The sequence below is a fragment of the Neovison vison genome, chromosome 1 (genome assembly GCF_020171115.1).
Source record: "Neovison vison isolate M4711 chromosome 1, ASM_NN_V1, whole genome shotgun sequence".
Taxonomy (NCBI): Eukaryota; Metazoa; Chordata; class Mammalia; order Carnivora; family Mustelidae; genus Neogale; species Neogale vison.
This window is the reverse complement of record NC_058091.1, coordinates 228,453,849-228,475,306: the sequence shown is the minus strand read 5'-3', so window position 1 is coordinate 228,475,306 and position 21,458 is coordinate 228,453,849. Positions and strand designations below refer to the sequence as shown.

The 21,458-nt window shown below is 39.0% G+C and overlaps 1 protein-coding gene and 1 long non-coding RNA gene across 3 annotated transcripts in view; one reads left to right on the top strand and one right to left on the bottom strand.

The window, feature by feature from the left end:
- The window catches only part of RAB3C (RAB3C, member RAS oncogene family), a 301,793-nt gene extending 293,677 nt beyond the window's left edge, over nucleotides 1-8,116 (top strand). For both annotated transcript variants that reach the window (XM_044224378.1, XM_044224370.1), the window contains exon 5: nucleotides 93-8,116. In XM_044224378.1, coding sequence (XP_044080313.1) covers nucleotides 93-280 — 188 coding nt within the window. In that variant the 3' untranslated portion in view covers nucleotides 281-8,116. The remainder of the gene's footprint in view (nucleotides 1-92) is intronic.
- The window catches only part of LOC122889325, an 88,107-nt gene that overhangs the window by 1,827 nt on the left and 64,822 nt on the right, over nucleotides 1-21,458 (bottom strand). The gene's annotated exons all lie outside the window — the stretch shown is intronic.

The window sequence follows — 21,458 nt, the reverse complement described above, 5'->3', positions numbered from 1 at the left end:
CCCAGCCCCCAGGGAAAAACCATCATCAAGTCCCATTTACTTTCAGCAGAAGTGTAAAATCACCAAGCTGTCTTTCTCCCTGTTTCTTCCAGGGTTTGAATTTTTTGAAACAAGTGCCAAGGATAACATTAATGTCAAGCAGACATTTGAGCGTCTTGTGGATATCATCTGCGACAAAATGTCCGAGAGTTTGGAGACGGATCCGGCCATCACTGCCGCCAAGCAGAACACAAGACTCAAGGAAAGCCCTCCTCCGCCACAGCCCAACTGTGGCTGTTAATGCCCCGCCCCCCAACAACACACACACAGGCAGCTGGAGGGGGCCCATCACCAACCAACAGCATTTATAAATGGTCGATTAACCTTCATTTCTACTGCCTAGTAATTATTTGAGGGAAATCTTTGATGTCAATGGCTCATACACGCATTCAATTCGTGGAAGATTTCCCGTGTTAATATGTGGCAAATATGTGATCTCGAATTTGTAAGGACTATCCATCTATAAACATCTGATATTTGCATGTAATTTGTTACTCGTCTTTGTAGGCTCTTTTTGTTTCAGATTTCTTCTCAAAATTAAGCTACTGCTGGGACCTCAGACTGTAATTTCATTACCACTGAATTTCGTGCCTCGGGTTCAAATTTGCGATTCACTTGTAAGGATGATAACCAAGGAATTGCTTGATTGGGGCTGGGGGGGTGGGGGTGCGGGTAAGAGGAGCTCTCAGGAGCCCATCATGGGTCCTGTCAGTTTAACTGTTCAGGAAATGTGTCTGGTTTTCAGTCTTACTAATAACTAAGGAGACCACTGACTATCAAGAAATAGGAATACTGTATTTGAAACCCTTGCAAATTTTCTTAGAGATTAAATCTAGTTCGGTTTAATCCACCTTCTTAATTTAGTTATGTACATAAACAGTGACCCTAATTCAGGGCTCTTGGTGCCACTATTTCTGCCCAATGTTTGGAATATTTGAGGACACAGACAGACTGTCAGGCATCAGCTCGAGGCATTACGTAAGAAGGCTTTAAGCCAAGAAGAGTAGGAATGGCTGCAAACTTCTCAAAGGACTGACTTTCCCCATTCCTTAGTAACTGCCTTCCACTATACACACACCATTCCCACCCGCTTTCTGGAACCATCACTCAAGCATGGAATGGAGATGAATTTGAAGTTTGTTAGAGCCCCTCTTCCTGAGGGATAGACGCTTGCTTCCACAACCAGTGCCTTCTGTTCACCCCTCACCTTACTTCTTTTACTCAATAGATTAATTTTTTAAAATCCCAATGGCTCTAAATTTGAGGAAAAGAATTTTTATCTGTAGTCTTTTTCAATCCCATTGTTCCCAATTATAAAACATCTCTGTCTGCATTCTGTAAGTTTTACAGGTGCCTACCTTACTGAGAGAACACTCTTTAGAGTTAAGAAAAGTTGAACCAACACTTTAGGACACCAGAAGCAATTGAGTGGGGGCAGGGGGAGAAAACCATTCGAATACCCTCATTTTTTCTCCCAGATTTTCTAAGACCATCTGAGAATAACAAGCCCCCAGATCTCACCAGCTGTTCTAATTGAGCTGCCGAAGGAAACTGGCATCCTTAACAGTGCAGTGTACTAGACTTGAGGAAGGCAGCAGGCACAGACTGGTGGATTTAGAAGGACAGTTGCATTAGGGTGATTTTTCTTGTTGCCCTGCATTGGTGGTTATGGTCAAGAATTTTTTTCCTCTTTCCATAACTAGACACAGTTCCTGGGAAGGTTTTGGGTATAAGTCTCTGGAGCAAGGTTACTGGTAGGTAAGTGTGTTGTGGGATAATAACCATCTCCAAGTCAAGGAACTAGGTTGTATACATTATTACTAAGTTAGATGAAACTTACAGAAGAGTACATGCGGGATGTTATCAACAAACCCAGGTCATTTCTCACCTTGAGCTTAAGATCCATGCATTTGTAATCAGTCTCCACTTTGGCATCCTGCAAGGCAGGCCCGAGTATGTTTTACATTTTAATACACCAATGAACTTCAAAAATCGCAGAACTCTCAGTGAAGGGCAGGACAAAGCCAGGGTGGCAAACAAAGCAGACCGGGTTTGCATCAGAAGCCTATTTGCATGACAAAACAGTATTTCTGTAACCACCTCAGAATGTGGGCAGGATCAAGGTCAAAGTTGTTAAAACTCACTTGTTTAATTTTGTATGAAACAGTGAGGCCAAGAAAAGTTTCCTGGCCTCTGAGTCCCATTCCCATGTATACATGCAGATGTCAAGGACTTAAGTATGATGTTCAGAGGGCTCTTACAAGCCCCTTCCTCTATGGAGTATTGTATAGGGGCAAGAAAAATCAAGGTGAGAAGAGTGGAAGGTCAAGAGGTGTGTTTTACTTTTGTGTAAACCCCTTCCCTGAAGACATCATTGCAAATGACATTAATGACATTAATTGGCTCTACAACCAAAAAACGAAGTCAGAAGCCTATGTCCCATGTAGGTGTCAGGCATGCCTACGCTGAAGTACTTTAATTCCAGTCAGGGAAGCATGAGGGCAAGTGTCAAAGCCAAAGAACTTTGGATACTTTCCGTTTTCCAGCCCTCTGTGGAAGTGGATGAAACTTCCTAGTTCATTCTCTGTTCCAGAGCTCCCATGCTGGTGTGAATTTCACTGAGAAGTTTCCAGAATGGATTGTCACAGAGCTCAGGTAAATGCTCACCTACAGTCCTGCTATAAAGCTTGTGGGAAGAGAAAACTCTCTATTCCTCATTTCATGAAGAGATTTTAGTTTTAAAATTAAGTTTTTGTTGTAAGAGGTAAAGCCACAGTGTGGTTTTCTTGTCATCAAACTATTAATACTTGTAGCTATGTAACTGCAAGGTTTTTTAGCCTTTTTACAACAACAACACACACACACACACACACACACACACTTAACCTCCTACATTGTCTCCAACTCCCACTACAGCCTAAATAACCACAAGTCATTTTTACCAATGGCCTAACTATATTCGTATTTTAAAGATGAAGATACCTTAAAGTACATGCTTGTGTAAATGTGTACACTCTGAACACCCATCTTCTATTGTATGATTCAATTCAATTATTTTTCATAGAATGAATTTCTCTGCTGCCCACCTTCTCACCACCCTCACCCCTGCAATTTCTTAGAGACAAACCCTGATTGTTGATTGAGCAAATACTTCCAAGAGCTTTGGTGTTGGTACCTTCCTTTCCATTCTTCATGCAATTGAAAACCTAGACTGGAAAATTCTGCATGTATACAGAGACCATCAGAGTGGATGGGCATTTGGTGTTGGGGAATGTGAATGGATGTAGAAGGTGCATGACCTTTCTGAAGTCCTAAGACGACGGTTTAAGTGCCACATCCCCTGGTTCGGGAACCCAAGAACAATTGCTTCTGAACGGTAGCTCAGTTCATTGCTGCCGCCCTCTCCTCCTCCCTCTCCCCTTCCCAGAACAACTTCTACTGCCTTGGTGAACCTGTCAGTAGATTCTAAGAGTTCCCGCTGAGGTTCACTTCAAGTCACTATCCCTTTGCTGCCTGGTAATTGAGTGCTAAGACTGTTATCTCTCAGGTGAGCGATGATGCCTTTAGTGATGCCTTCAGTCATAGCAGAAAACTGCCGCATGGTTATGATAAATGTGAAGCATAGATTCTAAAAATTATAATCAAACTAATCCAAAACCCCCATCTACCCAAACACATAGTGAGTATGGACACTGCACCTACTTCACTCTTATCCAGATGAGTTCCAGTCCTTTTGTTGAGCACATGACTCCTTTTCCAGGGACCAATTCAAACTAATTCTATGTCTATGCTGAACACAGACTTTCACGTATTTTTTAAAGTAAAATATTCCATTATCAACTGAACTTCATAAAGCGACCTGAGTTTCCAAGTGTGGTAGTGTGTTCCCAGAGGCTCATCATGATGGGCGCGGGTTGCTGTGTATCTTAGTGCACAGGGAGGATATTCTCTGCCTCCTGAGGCTGACCAGGTAGCATTTGTCAGACTGTATTTAAAATGTCTCCAGACTCTACCAAGCTCTCTCAAGGCTGAGGTAACCGCTGCAGGTGAAAAACTGTGAGCTAAATCTGACCGCGTAGTCAGGACTAAAACCCTTTCCGGACCAAAAAGTGTTAAACATTTGCATCTACTGTTGGAATGCTCAACCAGGTGTTGTTGGTGAGGAATACTTAGGAGGGGGTCTGAAGGTTCCTCTCTCTGTAACTTAGGGACATTGCATGACTGGTAACTCAAACCTTCTGTTCCTCTGTGTGTATGCTCACCCAGTGTGCTAGGTCAGGGTAGCATGTGAGCCGCTTGACCCTCGTGGCCTTTCTCACCCCCCCCCACCAGAAGATGCCACCTCCACGGCACAGTTTCACTTTGCCCATTTGTGTTGACTACCTACACTTGCATGGTTTCCTAGTAAGTTGGGGAAGTCCTTCCACTGAGCTGAACCAGTAGGATCAGCTTTCTGGATTGCTTTGTATTTAAAGTCATTTTTTGACCAAAGCCCCTTAAAGACATAAACCTGTTTCTTATTCGGGAAGGAATTGGGACAAATTGGATCAAAGACAAAGTTTATGATGACCAAAAACAAAACAAAACAAAACCTGTTCTCCCTATAATGTACCTACAGGGCTCCAGATTATAGAAATACAGGAAATACAGTATCCCCTAAGAGGGCAGCAACAAGGGCCAGGGAATTTATCTAAAATATATGTACCTATTGTTGTTGCTATTTCATGAATAATTGTAGTTTGTCTGGAAGACCTTTACAGAAATGCTTGACACTCCAGCAAACAAATAATTCCTTTTGGTAGATTTAAATATTTACACTTGGGCCACCTACATGGTGTTGTCCCTCTACAACACACACACACACACACACCCCTCTTTTTATAAAGGAAAATTTTCATATATGGTGCTTTCTCAGCACCAGGGAAAAAAGGAGCTTTTGCTGTGTGCCAACTGTAACTAAAACATTTTGTTTAAAAAGATCTACAGAATAGATACTTTACACTGATTTGTATGTTTGCACACATAATTTTCATCAAAAATAAAGAAAAATACATTTTGCTAATGTTCTAGACAAAAAAAAAAAAAAAAGAGTTCAAAACCTCTCTCAGAACACCTAACTGGGAGACAAACTGAACTTTCCAGTTGCAGTTCTCTTTTCCACTTCCTGATACTATTTTTCATTATAGTTTTTAAAGCAGTTTCCTCTCACTGAAGACAGGACTAAGAACAGGAGATGAAACTCAAAATTTCACCATTTACCTGCCATCAGTACCATTGTTGGTGGAGTTTCCACCAGTCATTATCTGCTGAAGTGAGGTTGGGGGTTTACCTGTGTATTTTCATTCACTTGTGCTCGTACTTTCCTTCGTAGTGGACAACTGAGGGTTGGCTGTGGGTTTTTATTATTATTATTATTATTATTATTATTGGCCATATTTCCATATTCACGTTTGGGGTAGGGATTGCTTAGGTTCACGAAAGCTGTTCTTAAGGGCACAAATGGAACATGAGCCACACAGGCACCCAGCCTTTCAGGGACGTGAGCGTGACATACACCTGTCTAGTGGTTCCATGCTCCTCATACAAGTGAAACTGGGGATTGTTTGCTGTGTCAGTAGGATGGTTTTCCCTGCATTGTTTCATCAGCCCTAGGATGTATGCTAAATGAAAACTTCCTGTAATTCCTGTTAATATATTGTTGATGTCAGACGTGATGTGATACCGTTGGACTGTCCAAATGTACAACTATTTAATGGTGTTTGTGGAACTGAAATGTCTTAAATGTTGCATGAAAATATGTTATAAAAATAGACTTGTTTTCTATTTTTCAACACCTCATAATTGAGGGTTCATGGGCCAATAAGTGCAATATTTAATGACTTACTCAGTGTATATAAACTAGTGTGAAAGAATGAATTATAATGAATGTGTGAGATGCTTTGATGGCTGTGTAACTTATTCAAATTATTTCTTGTAGCTGTATTTGTCTAGTGGTGCAATTTATACAGTAAATACCTTATTGGTGTCATGTGAAACTCCTCCGTGCCTATTTCAAAGTAATTTTTTTCCTATAAAACCAAACATTTAGTATCTGCAAATATATGTCAATTTTGCGCTTTAGAATTGTGGATTTTATTTTTAAGACAGAATGGATGTTCATTTATTTTATATAGGCATTCCTTTCTTAAATCCAGAAATCTCTTAAAAGAAGCTAATTTAGATACCTAAGAAAAAATATGCACATAAGGTAAAGTCCTATTTATTCTTCTCAGAAATGCTGATCACATGTTCTAAGAATTTTTCTTCTTGCATTTGTGTGTTTATTTTGTTGTTCAGCCTTGTATTTTGTTTGCAAAGTGAACACTGTCAACCCTGGGGATTCTAAAATATTGATGTCTTTTTAAGTTGTAGTTAATGTTATATTCACTTTCAATTCTCAATTGTCCACACTGGTGATATAGAAGAAACAAAAGTCAGAATTCTTAAGTTGCTTTGGTATTTCGACAGAAACTCCTAAACTCGTCCTTAAACCCCCTTGGTTAATCTTGTAATTGGTGGCCTAGGACTTAAGTGAGATGCAAAATTAAAAAAAAAAAAAATAGGCCTGGGTGCTGGATTACTAAAAACTCTTTAAGTGTTTATTTATATGAAATTTGAAGTGGGTCACCTACCTTAAATTCCTATCTGCCATTTTAACTTTAAAAGTAAAGCACTCATTTTAATACTGTGCTTTGCCTTTTCATTTAGTTAGCAGAGTAAATCATGATACCATTAGGAAGACAGGTTATGACTTGTTCACTTAGTTTTAGATAACTTTGGCCATCTGTACATCATAAGAAGCCTTCCACTCTTTCTACAGCAGTGGCCTGAAACTGACAGGTGAGGCTGTGCCAATCATATTAAATGGCTTTGGGTTACCATCAGTAATGTGTGGCCCTATTTTAAATATGATAGCATGAAATTTGTACTCAGCTCTCAAACTGACTGAAAAAGTCATGTGAATGTGGGAGAAGCAGGGAGATTACGGATGACTTTGTGCCAAATTAAAAAAAAAAAAGATAAACATAAGCATGTAGCCAACATTAGAATAATAATTTAAGAGCGTGTTTAAATGTTTAGTCAGTCATCACCATTACTGAATACCAAGAGCTCAGTGCTGTGGGAATCAAACAGGGAAGAGTTGTGGTTCCTACCCCTAATAAACTGAAGAATGAGCGGGGGCGGGGGGGGAAATTACGCACAGACATAGGAGCATAGAAAATGAGGGACCTCCAACAACTGGAACACTCAAGAATGTGATCCCAGCAAAAATTTGATAATGAGATTTTGCCAGACAATAAATGGGAAAGGTCACATTATGTTCCCTGTGAATGAAAAGATGATGGTGGGGGCAGCTCAAGAGCCTTGTTTTTTGGTAGAGAGCCCAGCTGGCCCTATCAAAACCAACAGGGCTCTCTGGCTTTTGTCCCCGTGAAGAAGACAAGCTGCAACACTGACACAGTCCTCTGTTGAGCAGCCCCAGACTGCATAACAGAACACAACTGACTTTAAAGTCACATTAGAACAGCTGATTTAGACATCTTGCCCATGCACCAAACCACGAAACATTGCATAATCCAATGTCAACCGGAAAGGTGTATGCCCAGAGATTTTCCTGGAGTTCCATGTTTCCCATCAAGGGTCTTGGGAAATGCACAGGTGAAGACCTGCCTTTGTAACCGGGCACTTTCTGGCTCCTCAGTGACTATATAGGGGAGCTCTTCTTCAGAAACTCTTGAGTAACAGCTTAGTGTTCTCATATAGTGATTGTGACATGTAGTTGAAAACTAACAGCTGCACAGCAAATATTGTGACTCTTTATGTTTCCACAGGAGCTCTTGTCTGGGTTTAAAGCTACGAAGTATTCACATTGTGAAGTTTTCTTTATTGAAATTAATTGTGTAAAAACAGTATGTGCTCTATTAGGTATTAAGTTTATATGTGAATTCTATATAGAAAGTGGTTTTTGTTCTTTGGCTTTACTCTGGTTTTATTTTTTGGAGATTACAATAAATATCTAAGAGACTATATTCATGAATTTCTCAGCCTTAGTCTGATGAATTTTTCCATTTCCTTTCAATTGTTATTATGGTCCTAGGATGCCTGTTTCCATTTCTCGTTACCTTCCTCTCCTGTAATCCTAGGGACAATGATGAGCTTGAACTGAAGAATGCCAACACGTTTTTATTTTAGCCTACGGTTTTCTAATGTGGATTTGGATTTAGGCATTGGAGTTAATTCTAATATATGTAATCTTTGAAGGTAAGTACTGTTTAGTACATGAATGACTGCATTCCAGAGTCCTAAAACTCTTGGTTGTAGAACCAAGAGTAGCTATCAGTGTATTCAAGTCACCTTTTCTACATGGTCACTATTTACCCTGCATCTGGAGTTCAGGGTCCAGTGATCATATGGGTATTCTACTAGCACAGTCTAGGAACACCATGTGTATGGGATGTGTAAATAGTGTGGGCCTGTTTAATGTGTGGCACGTGGTATAGTAATGCTTCAGATGCTGTGCAGGCTTGCCTTGGCCTTGGACCTTGGGGCATGCTGAAGCATCCTGCCATCAATCTATTTGCAGCACAGTAGATCTAGTAATTTCAAGATCTCTTAGTGATCTAATTGTGCTATTAACTCTCTTTCTGGATATTTTTTTCTAAATGTGTTCCTCGGGGCCATTTCCAGACTCTTGGGTAAGTAGAAGCCAAGTGAAGTCACAGGAATACTCATATGGGTCCACATGGGTCAAAATACCTTCCTAAACCAACTCAGTGATAGTGTATCACCTACCTGGATACACAAAACTGATAGCATACAAATCAAGGAAAAAAAAAAAAAAACCCAAGGGTTTCCAGTTATTGTCAACATTCATATGTAAGACATATTCTCTGACCTTCAGTGAACTCATATAGTTGTAATAAAAGGAAATTTATAAGTTAATATGAATTACCAACAATTAATTAATGTAATATTCCCTAATATGTGCATCTAACAACTGAACATTAGGAATCTGTTTCATTTGGGGGCACCTGTGTGGCTCAGTCAGTTGAACATCCGACTCTTGGTTTTGGCTCAGCTCATGATCTCAGCATCATAAGACTGAGCCTCTGTTGGGCTCTATGTCAGCGTGGAGTCTGCCTGAGATTCTCTCCTTCTCCCTCCGCTCCTCCCCACCCCCTACTGATGCATATTCTCTAAAATAAACAGAATCTCTTTTAAAAAAAATCATTTTAAGAGGTCTCATCAAAAACCGTCTTCCTTAAAATGTTTGAAATACATTTTTTAGATAATAGTCCTCTGCTCCCCAGATAAAGAGGTAAAATTCTTGCCACTGTAAGATTTCAAGAGGATTATACATGCTTCCTGGTGATTATGAGCTTAATGGGGACAAACCAGTTCCAAAAGGTTTTAGCAGAAATTCCCTCTACTTTTACCTTACTACCTTAGTAATAACTGCTGAGCTTGAATTAATTTAAAAAATGAAGCTTTTGTGTGACTCTTTGTCAATGGCATCAACAAGGTAGGCATGAGAAGAATATACCTGTTACTCTTGGAAGGTGCTAGGCTTCATATAAGACTCGGAAAAGACATATTCTAAAGAAAAGGTCTCACAATAGGCTCTGGTCGTTGGATACTTCCTTTACAACAGTCATTCCTTGGTTATCTTACTTCACCCCACAACCACGATGTCCAAAGACTCATTAGTCTAGTGGAGAGGTAGTCTGGCTTCCCAGCTTTTCTTCCTGATCTATTTATGTCCACAGTCCTTTAACACCGGACTTTATTGTTTATGAATTCTAAGCTTCAGACAGTTTCAACTAAAAACTGTATTCTCCATTTTTTCATGTTTTGTCTATCCCTTAAAACAATTTTACTGATTACCTTTCTTCCCCTCAGAGGGTGAAGACAACATAAGGAAAGCAGGTATTAGAAAAAAAATCTGAATTAATGTTTCAAAATGATACCTTAGGTAACAATTAGAGAATAATTTGTTAAGTGCCAATAGAAGTTAAGCAATGAAATCACAAAAGGGGGACATTTAACCCAGAATGGAGGCAAGGAAACTGGAATTTTTTAAGAAGGCCTACTCAATGAAATGAGTCCTGAGCTAAAATATACAGGAGTTAGTAGGGGCAGAGGGGAAGATTGTTCCTAACAGAGGGAGTAGCAAATGCAAACGAGGGAGGTATCTCAAAGCATACACATACACCAAAGCCATTCACAGAGGTGATCACAGGGTGGAAGAAAAGGAGAATGAGCCCAAGGCTAAGATCATTGACACCTGTCTGAAATGCTTTCCAAGTCTGGACTTCATCCTCCAGCTATGAAAAAGTCTCGAAACAAGAAATTAGTTCCATCAGATTTGAGTTGTGAAGAATCCTTCAAATGGCAATATGGGAAATGGACTACTAGGAGATATTAGTGGAAACAGAACAAGTTCTAGAAAAGCATTATAATTATCTACACTTACATGCCTCAATTAAATATGGCTTCATATGGGGGAAGAGTGGGAAACACATGACTGTTCTGTTTAGAAGGTAGGTAGGTAATGGTAACCGGTAAGGTTCTAATGGGGTGACAACTAGAAATCAAGGGTGATGCTGTGGTTTCTGGCTCAGCTTATTAGGTAGGTGTTAGTGTCTTTAACTAAAAGAGAAAGTATGGGCTCTTGTGCAAGAAAGAGATAATGCAAGATCTGGAACTCGCCTTATCTCACAGATACACTAAACCTACAGCTATATTGGAACATCATCCTCTGAAAAAAGCCCCTAAAACTTAGTTGAACAACACCTAAACATCGGATAAAGGTGGGGGGGGCACAGACACACATCAAAGCGTACAGGAGAGGATGATTTTGCCATAAACCCCACCCTGGGCAAGGAGGGACTCAAAACCAAGAGCTTTTCCCGATGGCGCGAAGGGCTTGAACCCCTATCAGTCACCCCCATCCTTAAGGCCTGCACCTGGAAGATGAGCCCACAAACTATCTAGCTTCAAAAACCAAAGGTACTCTAGTTCACCAAACTTAACAAGTTTATAGTAAACTAACAAACTGCTCTTAAAGGGCACCAGCACAAGGGCAATCAACTGAGAGGGGGCCCAGACTCTGTGGAAAGAGGATTATTTAATTACAACATCATGCTGAAGGGCAGGCATCTAATTTAGCACACATCAAGAGGCCTTCTGGGTCTTCTCTGGGGTCTTAAGCCAGTGGGCACCATCTTGGAACGCTCCCCTCTACTATTCCACCTCACTGCAGTCTCCCTGAGATTGCCCTTTGGGACCCTTATGGAACCCTGTGGGTCCCACAGGGCTGTAACTATGTATGTGTATATATATATATATATATTTTTTTTTTTTCATTATGGGATTAGGTCCCTTCCTAGAAGAAGGAAGGGACAGGAAGCATATTTGAACAAATAAAAAGTAAAAATTCACCTAACCTCAAGAAGAAAACAGACATCCAAATCCAAAATCCCCAAGAGTTCCAAATAAAACAAACCCAAAGAGAACCACAGCAAGACACATAATTAAAATGGTCAAAGTTAAAGACAAGAGGAGCATCTTAAAAGCGCAAAGAGAAAAAGCCAATTCTTACGTATAAGTTCTCCCCCATAAGCAGCAGATTTTTTAGCAAAAACTCTTAGGGCCACAAGAGCGAGGCATGATATATCCAATATGCTGAAGCCAAACAATGTAAAATACACAGCAGTTATTCAGAATGGAAGGAAAGAGAGAGTTTTCCAAACAAGCAAAATCTGAAGTAGACTACCACAAACCCTTCTTACAAGAAACATTAAAGACACTTCCTCAAGCTGAAAATAAAGAGTGCTAATTAATAACAGGAGAACATATTAAAGTGTAAATCTTACTGGTAAATATAAGTATGTAGTAAAATTAAAATATTCAAATTTTATAAAGTTGATAGATTAATCATTTATAAGGTTAGTATGGAGGCTATAAAACAAAAAGTAACTGTATAAGAATAAGTAAGAGATATACAACATTTAAAAAATGTAAAATGTGGCATAAAAAGTAAATATGGAAGGTAAGATTAACAATGGCAAACATTCTGTGCATTGAAACTTAAGTTATGACTTAAAATAGACAATTATAAATATAGGTCTTTATTAAAGCTTCATGGTAATCATGAAGCGAAAACCTACAGTAACCACACAAAAAAATAAAGGAATCTAAGCACATCGCTACAGAAAACCATTAAATTACAATAGAGAGCTAGAAAGAAGACAGCAATAGATGAACTATAACCAGCAGTTAGTCGAATAGCAGTAAGAACATACCAATCAGTAGTAATTACTTTAAAATGAATGGACTCAATTCCTCAATTAAAAGACATATGATAGAATTCTGGTCCATGATAGTGACATAGGAAGACCTGAACTAACCTCTTCCATTGATATACCAAATCTGCACCTATCTGGTGCAGGAAGTGAAGCAATTCCTCCTAAAGAACTGAGGGCTGACTAAAGAGCTTCTGTACAACTAAAGACAGAGACCAGACAGAGAATGGCAAGAGAGACAAAAACATGGTAGTGAACAAAATCCCTACCCCTGATGCTGCAGTTATAGAGGGGAGAGATAACACTGAGGGACCATAAGGATATTCATCTGCTTTGAGGCAAGGAAAAAAAGTCACAGTTAAGAAGGGCAACTAAAGTACACAGGAACCAGGCTTAGAACTCTGCTCAACAATGAGGGAGTTGCTGCAGCTCCCCTTATGGGAGGGACTGGTGAGTAATCACAGTTCATGTTGTCCTCTACGTTGTTCATGGAAATAGGAGCAGGGTACAGGCATCCTAGTTGGCCTGCAACCTCTGCAAGGCAACCTCTGAGCTCTATTACACACCAGCTCCGGATGATGTGGGGCACAGGGAAGAAAAACTGTGGTTTAAAAGAGCGATAAGAATAAAAAGGATCCAGCCTCAGTAGAACTCCAAAAAATCAGTGAGGGACCCACTGAAACTTTCTCTGGGTCAGAGGGACAGGTGAATGTCAAAATTACATTCCCCACTCCAACTTGAATAGGATGAATAGGATCAGAGTCTGAGTGCCCCACCCAGCTTACCACTTACGTAAGCCCCAGGACCCTAGTGCACACTAGGACATGCCGTCCAACCGAGGTGGACCTAGTGCACTGTATGTGGGACAATACTGGTCAGGACTCATTATAACTCCAGCCATCTGGGAAAGGTGACACAAGTGCAAATGACCCCAGAATACCCCAGGACCACATCACCTCAATTTCCCAGCCCCCCCTCCCCACGCAAAACATCTGGGAAAGCCTAGCTGGCAATTGCTTCAGGTCCACCTACCACATCAGGATGCCCCCCGCTCCCCAACACAGTGACCTGAAAATCCCTGGCCTGTGCCTGCATCAGCTCCAGTCATTTACCAGACCAACTGTATGCAGTGTGCCCCAAGTCACACCAGCTGGCACCCACTTCAGCATCAGCGTTCCTTCCAGGGCACATTCCTTGCAGAGTCCCAGGGTCACCCCGACCCACACCCACTCCATCTTCAGCCATCCCACACGTGTGAACAGCCACTGAACCCCTCTCCACCAGCCACAGCAACAGCCAGTAAGCCAGAGTTATAAGACACACAGAGTCTCCATAGAGAATGATCATACACAAGGCCATTCCTTCAGGCTTGGGAAAGAAACTGTTCCCCTTATCCACAGAAACAAACACAGAATGTTGAGTAAAATGAGTAGGCAGGAATATGTCCCAACAAAAAAATAAGACAAAACCTCAGAAAAAAAATGAAAGAAAATGGAAATAACCAATCTACCTGATAAAGAGTTCAAAGTAATGGTCATAAAGAAGTTAACCTGACTGAAGAGAGAAATGAGTGAACTCAGGATGAGAACTTTAACAGAGAAAATATAAAAAAGAACCAATCAGAGTTGAACAATACGATATCTAAAATGAAAAGTACACTGCACGCAGTCAACAGTAGAGTAGCAGATGCAGGACAGATCAGCAATCTGGAAGACAGGGTAATGGAAAGCATTGAAGTGAAACAGCAAAAAGAAAATAGAACTGCAAAAATGTGGACAGGTTAAGGGAGATCTTGGACAACATCAAACCAGCAAACAATATAGGGGTCCAGGAAGGAGAAGACAGAAAAATACAGAAACATTATCTGAAGATAGAGTAGCTGAAAATGTTACCTGGGGAAGGAAACAAATATTTATGTATAGGAAGCACAGAGAATTCCTGTCAAGATAAACCTAAGAATGTCCACACCAGAGCACATAATTAAAATGTCAATGACTAAAGATAAATGGAGAAGGCAAACAGTATGGAAAACAATATGGATATCCCTCAGAAATTTAAAAATAGAGCTACCCTGTGATCCAGCAAGTACAATACAGGTATTTATCCAACGAATACAAAAATACTAATTCAAAAAAATACATGCACCCCGATGTTTATAGCAGCACTATAGACAATAGCCAAATTATCAAAATAGTATAAGTGTCCATTGCCTGCTGAATGGATAAAGAAGATGTGATATATATGATTATTATTCGACCAAAAAAAAAAAAAAAAAAACCAAGAAAGAGTGAGAGAGAGAGAGAGAAATTTTGCCATTTGCACTGACCTGAATGAGCTAGAGAGTATTTTGCTAGGTAAAATAAATCAGCCAGAGAAAGACAAATACAATAGGATTTCACTCATATGTGGAATTTAAGAAACAAAACAAATGAGCAAAGGGGAGAAAAGTAGAAAGGAAAACCAAGGAACAAAATCTTGACTGTAAAAAACAAACTGGTGGTTACCAGAAAGTAGGTGGATAGGGAGATAGATTAAATAGGTGATAGAAAGGACTGCACTTCTTGTGGCTCATTTGGTTATAGATCTGACTGGTTTTCAGCTGAGGTCATGATCTCAGGGTTGTGGGATAGAGCACCAAGCTGGGCCCTGCTCTGGGCATATAGCCTGCCTAAAATTCTATTTTTTTTTCCTCTCCCTCTGTCCCTCCCTCATCCTCTCCCTTCCTTTAAAAAAGAAAACAAAAAAGAGTGCACTTGTTATGATGAAAACTGGGTGATGTATGCCAGTGCTGAATCACTATATTGAACACCTGAAAATAATATTACAGAGTCTATATGAATTAACTGGAATTTAAATAATTTTTTAAATGGGGTATCTGTAAAGCTATCTGCTGATTTTCAGCAGAAACTTTGCAGGCTAGAAGTGAGTGACTGGTTATATTCAAAGTGATGAAAGAAACCTACAACCAAGAGTACTCTATCTGGCATGATTATCATTCAGAATTTAAAGAGAAATAAAGGTTCCCAGAAACCGTTAAAGGAGTTTATCAGCACTAAACTGACCTAAAAGAAATAAAGCAATCTATTTAAGTGGAAAAGCAAAGGTCATAATTATACATAAGAAAGTAATGAAAGGAAAAAAATTCATGAGTAAAAGCAAACACATAGTAAATGTAGTAGAGGAATCACTTATAGAACTAGCATGAAGGTTAAGGAAAAAAAAAACCTAAAACTACTAAAATAAATTTTATCTAAAAAATTAGTTATGGGGAGTAAAAATTAAATTTTTATAAGAACGTGTTCAAACTTAAGCTACTATCTACCTAACATAGACAGCTATAAAGATAGAATGTTATATATAAGCCTCATGTTAACTGTAAATGAAAAGCCTATAAGGGATACACAAAAATTAAAAAATGAAAAAAATCCAGCATGAAACCAAGCAAAATCATTAGCCACAAGGAAAGAGTAAGGAAGAGAGAACAACTACCCAAACCACCAGAAGAAAATTAACAAAATGGCAATAACTAGATGCCTATCGCAATTACTTTAAATGTATATAATCTAAATGCTCCAATCAAAAGTCAAACTGACAGAATGAATTTAAAAAGAAAAAAAAAAAGACCATGTATACACTACCTACAAGAGACTGACTTCAGACATAATGACACATACAAACAAAGTGGAGGAATGGAAAAAGATACTCCCTCAAATAAAAGAAAGGGGGGAAAAAAGCTAACAATAATTGACTCTCTCTGCTTGACTGATTTCACTCAGCATAATCTCTTCCAGTCCCGTCCATGTTGCTACAAAAGTTGGATATTCGTCCTTTCTGATGGAGGCATAATACTCCATAGTGTATATGGACCACATCTTCCTTATCCATTCATCCGTTGAAGGGCATCTTGGTTCTTTCCATAGTTTGGCGACTGTGGCCATTGCTGCTATAAACATTGGGGTAGAGATGGCCCTTCTTTTCACGACATCTGTATCCTTGGGGTAAATACCCAGGAGTGCAATTGCAGGGTCGTAGGGAAGCTCTATTTTTAATTTCTTGAGGAATCTCCACACTGTTCTCCAAAGAGGCTGCACCAACTTGCATTCCCACCAACAGTGTAAGAGGGTTCCCCTTTCTCCACATCCTCTCCAACACATGTTGTTTCCTGTTTTGTTAATTTTGGCCATTCTAACTGGTGTAAGGTGATATCTCAATGTGGTTTTAATTTGAATCTCCCTGAGGGCTAATGATGATGAGCATTTTTTCATGTGTCTGATAGCCATTTGTATTTCTTGATTGGAGAAGTGTCTGTTCATATCTTCTGCCCATTTTTTGATGTGTTTGTCTGTTTCGTGTGGGTTGAGTTTGAGGAGTTCATTATAGATCCTGGATATCAACCTTTTGTCTGTACTGTCATTTGCAAATATCTTCTCCCATTCCGTGGGTTGCCTCTTTGTTTTTTTGACTGTTTCCTTTGCTGTGCAGAAGCTTTTGATTTTGATGAAGTCCCAGAAGTTTATTTTCGCTTTTGTTTCCTTTGCCTTTGGAGACGTATCTTGAAAGAAGTTGCTGTGGCTGATATCGAAGAGATTACTGCCTATGTTCTCCTCTAAGATTCTGATAGATTACTGTCTCACGTTGAGGTCTTTTATCCATTTTGAGTTGATCTTTGTGTACGGTGTAAGAGAATGGTCGAGTTTCATTCTTCTACATATAGCTGTCCAGTTTTCCCAGCACCATTTATTGAAGAGACTGTCTTTTTTCCACTGTATATTTTTTCCTGTTTTGTCGAAGATTAATTGACCATAGAGTTGAGGGTCCATATCAGGGCTCTCTACTCTGTTCCACTGGTCTATGTGTCTGTTTTTATGCCAGTACCATGCTGTCTTGGTGATCACAGCTTTGTAATAAAGCTTGAAATCAGGTAAGGTGATGCCACCAGCTTTATTTTTGTTTTTCAACATTTCCTTAGCGATTCGGGGTCTCTTCTGATTCCATACAAATTTTAGGATTATTTGCTCCAGCTCTTTGAAGAATACCGGTGAGGAGTAGGGAATTTGGGTAAATTGGAAGGGGAGGTGAACCATGAGAGACTATGGACTCTGAAAAACAGTCTGAGGGGTTTGAAGTGACGGGGGGGTGGGAGGTTGGGGTACCAGGTGGTGGGTATTATAGAGGGCACAGCTAGCTTGGAGCACTGGGTGTGGTGAAAAAATAATGAATACTGTTTTTCTGAAAATAAAAAAATTGGGAAAAAAAAAAAAAAGCTAACAATATTTATACCAGAAAAAATGGATTTAAAACAAAAGACAAAAAAGCTTTAAAAAATGATAAAGACATCAATCCAACAAGAGGATAAAATAATGTTATCTATGCTCTCAACACTGAAGCACCCAAATACATAAAGCAATGATAACAGACATAATGGAAGAGACTGACAGTATACAATGCTAGTACAGGTCTTTAATACCCAATCTATATCAATAGATATGTCACTGAGGTGGAGAATCAATAAGGCAACAGTGGCTTTGAATAACACATTAGACCAGACAGATTTAGATGACTACAAAACATTTTAACCAAGAACAAAAGAATACACATTCTTTTCAAGTGCATCCTATGTTCCTATGTTATGCCACATAACAAGTTTCAATAAATTTAAGGAGGTTAAAATCCTATCAAACATGTTTTTAGACCACACCTGTATGAAAATAAAAATCAACTGTAAGGGGAAAAAAAATGACTAAACTATGTGCACTGAATAACCAATAGGTTAATAAAGAAATCAAAAAGGAAATAAACACATGGAGTCAAATGAAAACGAAAACCCAACAAGCCCAAAATCTTTGGGATGCAGCAAAAACAGGTCTAAGAGGGAAATTTAAAGTACTACAGGGCTATCTCAAGAAAGAAGAAAAATATCAAATTTTTCTACACTAAAGAACTAAAAGAACTAAGAACAAACCAAGCCCAAAGCTAGCAGGAAGAAGGCAATAATAAATTTCTGAAATAAATGATTAGAGACTTAAAAAAAATCAATAGATAAGATCAATGAAATCAAGAGTGGTTCTGTGAAAAAACTGATAAACCTTTTCCCTCACCGAAGGAAGGAAGGGAAGGAGGGAGGGCGGGAAGAAAGGATGGAGGGAGGCAAGGAAGGAAGAAAAACCCAAATAAATATTATCAGAAAAGAAATAACTACCACCACAGGAAAAAAAAAGGATTGTAAGAGACTGCAATGAAAAAATGTATGCCAACACATAGGACAACCTAGAAAGAAATGGATAAATTCCTAGATACATACAACCTTCCAAAACTCAATCAGGAGAAATAAAACATCTTACCAGACCAAATATTAGTAAAGAAATTGAATAAAACAAAACAAAATAAGAGAAAAAAAAAAAAAAAAACCTCTCAACAAACCAAAACCCCAGAGCAGATGACTTTACAGGCGATTTCTATCAAACATGTAAAGATGACTTAAAACATCCTTCTCAAACTATTCCAAAATGTAAGAGGAAGGAAAGCACCACATACATTCTACATGTCCTGCATTATCCTAATACCAAAACCAAAGACTCTACAATTAAAAAAAAAAAAAAAAACCTACAGCCCAAAATACCTAACAAACACAGATGCCAAAATTCTTAAGAAATAATCAGCAAACCGCATTCAGCATTACATTTAAAAGATCATTCCCCAAACAAGATCAAGTGAAATTCATTCTGTAATGCAACCATAGTTCAATGTTCACAAACCAATCATTGTGAAATAACTCATTAAGAAACTAAAGGATTGGGCGCCTGGGTGGCTCACTGGGTTAAAGCCTCTGCCTTCGGCTCAGGTCATGATCCCAGGGTCCTGGGATCGAGCCCCGCATGGGGTTCTCTGCTCAGCAGAGAGCCTGCCTCCTCCTCCTCTCTCTCTCTCTGCCTGCCTTTCTGCCTACTTGTGATCTGTCAAATAAATAAGAATCTTTAAAAAAAAAAAAGAAAGAAAGAAAGAAACTAAAGGATTAAAAAAATCCTACTGTCTCAAAAGACATCTAAAAAACATTTGACAAACTTCAACTTCCATCCCTAAAAAAACTCTTAATGCCAAAGAGGTAAAAGACCCATACTCCCAAAACTAAAACTAAACAGAACAACAACAACAATAACAACAAAATGCTCATGGAAAAAACAGAAGACAACACAAATGGAAAGACATATCATGCTCATAGATTACAACTAGCAGTATTGTTTGATTGTCCATACTACTCAAAGTAACCCACAGATTCAGAGGTATTCCTATTAAAACACAAATGGGATTTTCCCTTGAACCATAACAGATAACTCTAAAATTTGTATGGAATCACAAGAGACCCTGAATAGCCAAAACTATCTTGAGGGGGAAAAAAAAAAAAAAGAAAAAAAGAAGCTGGATGTGCCAAAATGGGAGGTTTCAAACTGTATTACAAAACTATAATAAGCAGAACAGTACGGTACTAGTACAAAAAACAGACATACAATGGAACAGAACAGACAGCCCAGAATAAACCCAAGATCCTATGATCAGCTCTCCTATGAAAAATGAGGCAAGGATATACAAGAGGGAGAAAAAGACTGTATCTTCAATAAATGGTGCCAGGACAACTGGACAGCCACACATACAGAAATGAAATTAGACAAATATCTTAAACCATATACAAACATAAACTCAAATTTGATTTAAATTGATTTAAACCCAACATGTTAGACCTGAAACACTACCTCCTAGAAGAAAACATGGACAATAACCTCTTATCAACCTTATCAACTTATTTATGGATATGTCTCCTCAGGCAATGCAAAATAAAAAATGGGATGCAAAATAAAAAATAAATTATTGGGACTACACCAAAACAAAAGCTTCTACATAGTACTTCGCTGTAAACCACCAAGAGAACAAAAGGGTATGTTTACTAAATAAGAGAAGACACTTGCCAATGACATATCTGATAAAGGGTGAATAATCAAAGTCTATAAAGGACTACAACTCAACACAAAAATACAAATAATCTGATTTTTTAAATGGCAGAAAACCTGAATAGACATTTTCCCCAAAAAGTCATACAACAAAAAGCTGCTCAACTTCACTCATCAAGAGGGAAATGCAAATCAAAACCACAATGAGATATCACCTAACACAAGCCAAAATAGCTAGTGTTTAAAAAGGGGGGGGGTTGGGCGCCTGGGTGGTTCAGTGGGTTAAGCCTCTGCCTTCAGCTCAGGTCATGATCTCAGGGTCCTGGGATCGAGCCCCACATCGAGCTCTCTGCTCTGCAGGGACCCTGCTTCCTCCTCTCCCAGTCTGCCTCTCTGCCTACTTGTGATCTCTGTCTGTCAAATAAATAAATAAAATCTTTAAAAAAAAATAAAAAGTGTTAGTGTGGATGCAGAGAAAAAGGAACCCTCATGCACTGTTAGTGGAGATATTAATGGGTACAGGCCCTGTGCACAACAATATGGAGATTCCTCAATAAATTGAAAATAGAAATGCTATACAATCCCCTAATTCTACTTAGTATTTACTCAAAGAAAATGAAAAGAGTAATTAAAAATAATATATGCAACCCTATGTTCATTGCAGCATTATTTACAATAGCCAAGACATAGAAGCAACCCAAATGTCCACAGATACATAAATGGGTCAAGAAAATGTAAATACACACACAGACACACACACGCGCACACACTATTCAACCATATAAAAAATGAGATCTTGCCATTTTCAACAATATGGATGGATTTAGATGTTCTTTTTTTTTTTAAGATTTTATTTATTTATTTGACAGAGAGAGATCACAAGCAGACAGAGAGGCAGGCAGAGAGGGAGATAGAGGGAAGCAGGCTCCCTGCTGAGCAGAGAGCCCGATGCGGGACTTGATCCCAGGACCCTGAGATCATGACCTGAGCCGAAGAAAAAGAAGTGAAACAGATAAAGACAAATACCGTGTGATTTCACTTATATTTGGAATCTAAAAAGGAAAACTACAAAAGCAGAAACAAACACATAAATAAAGAGAACTGATGGTTGCCAAAGTGTAGGGGGGAGGCG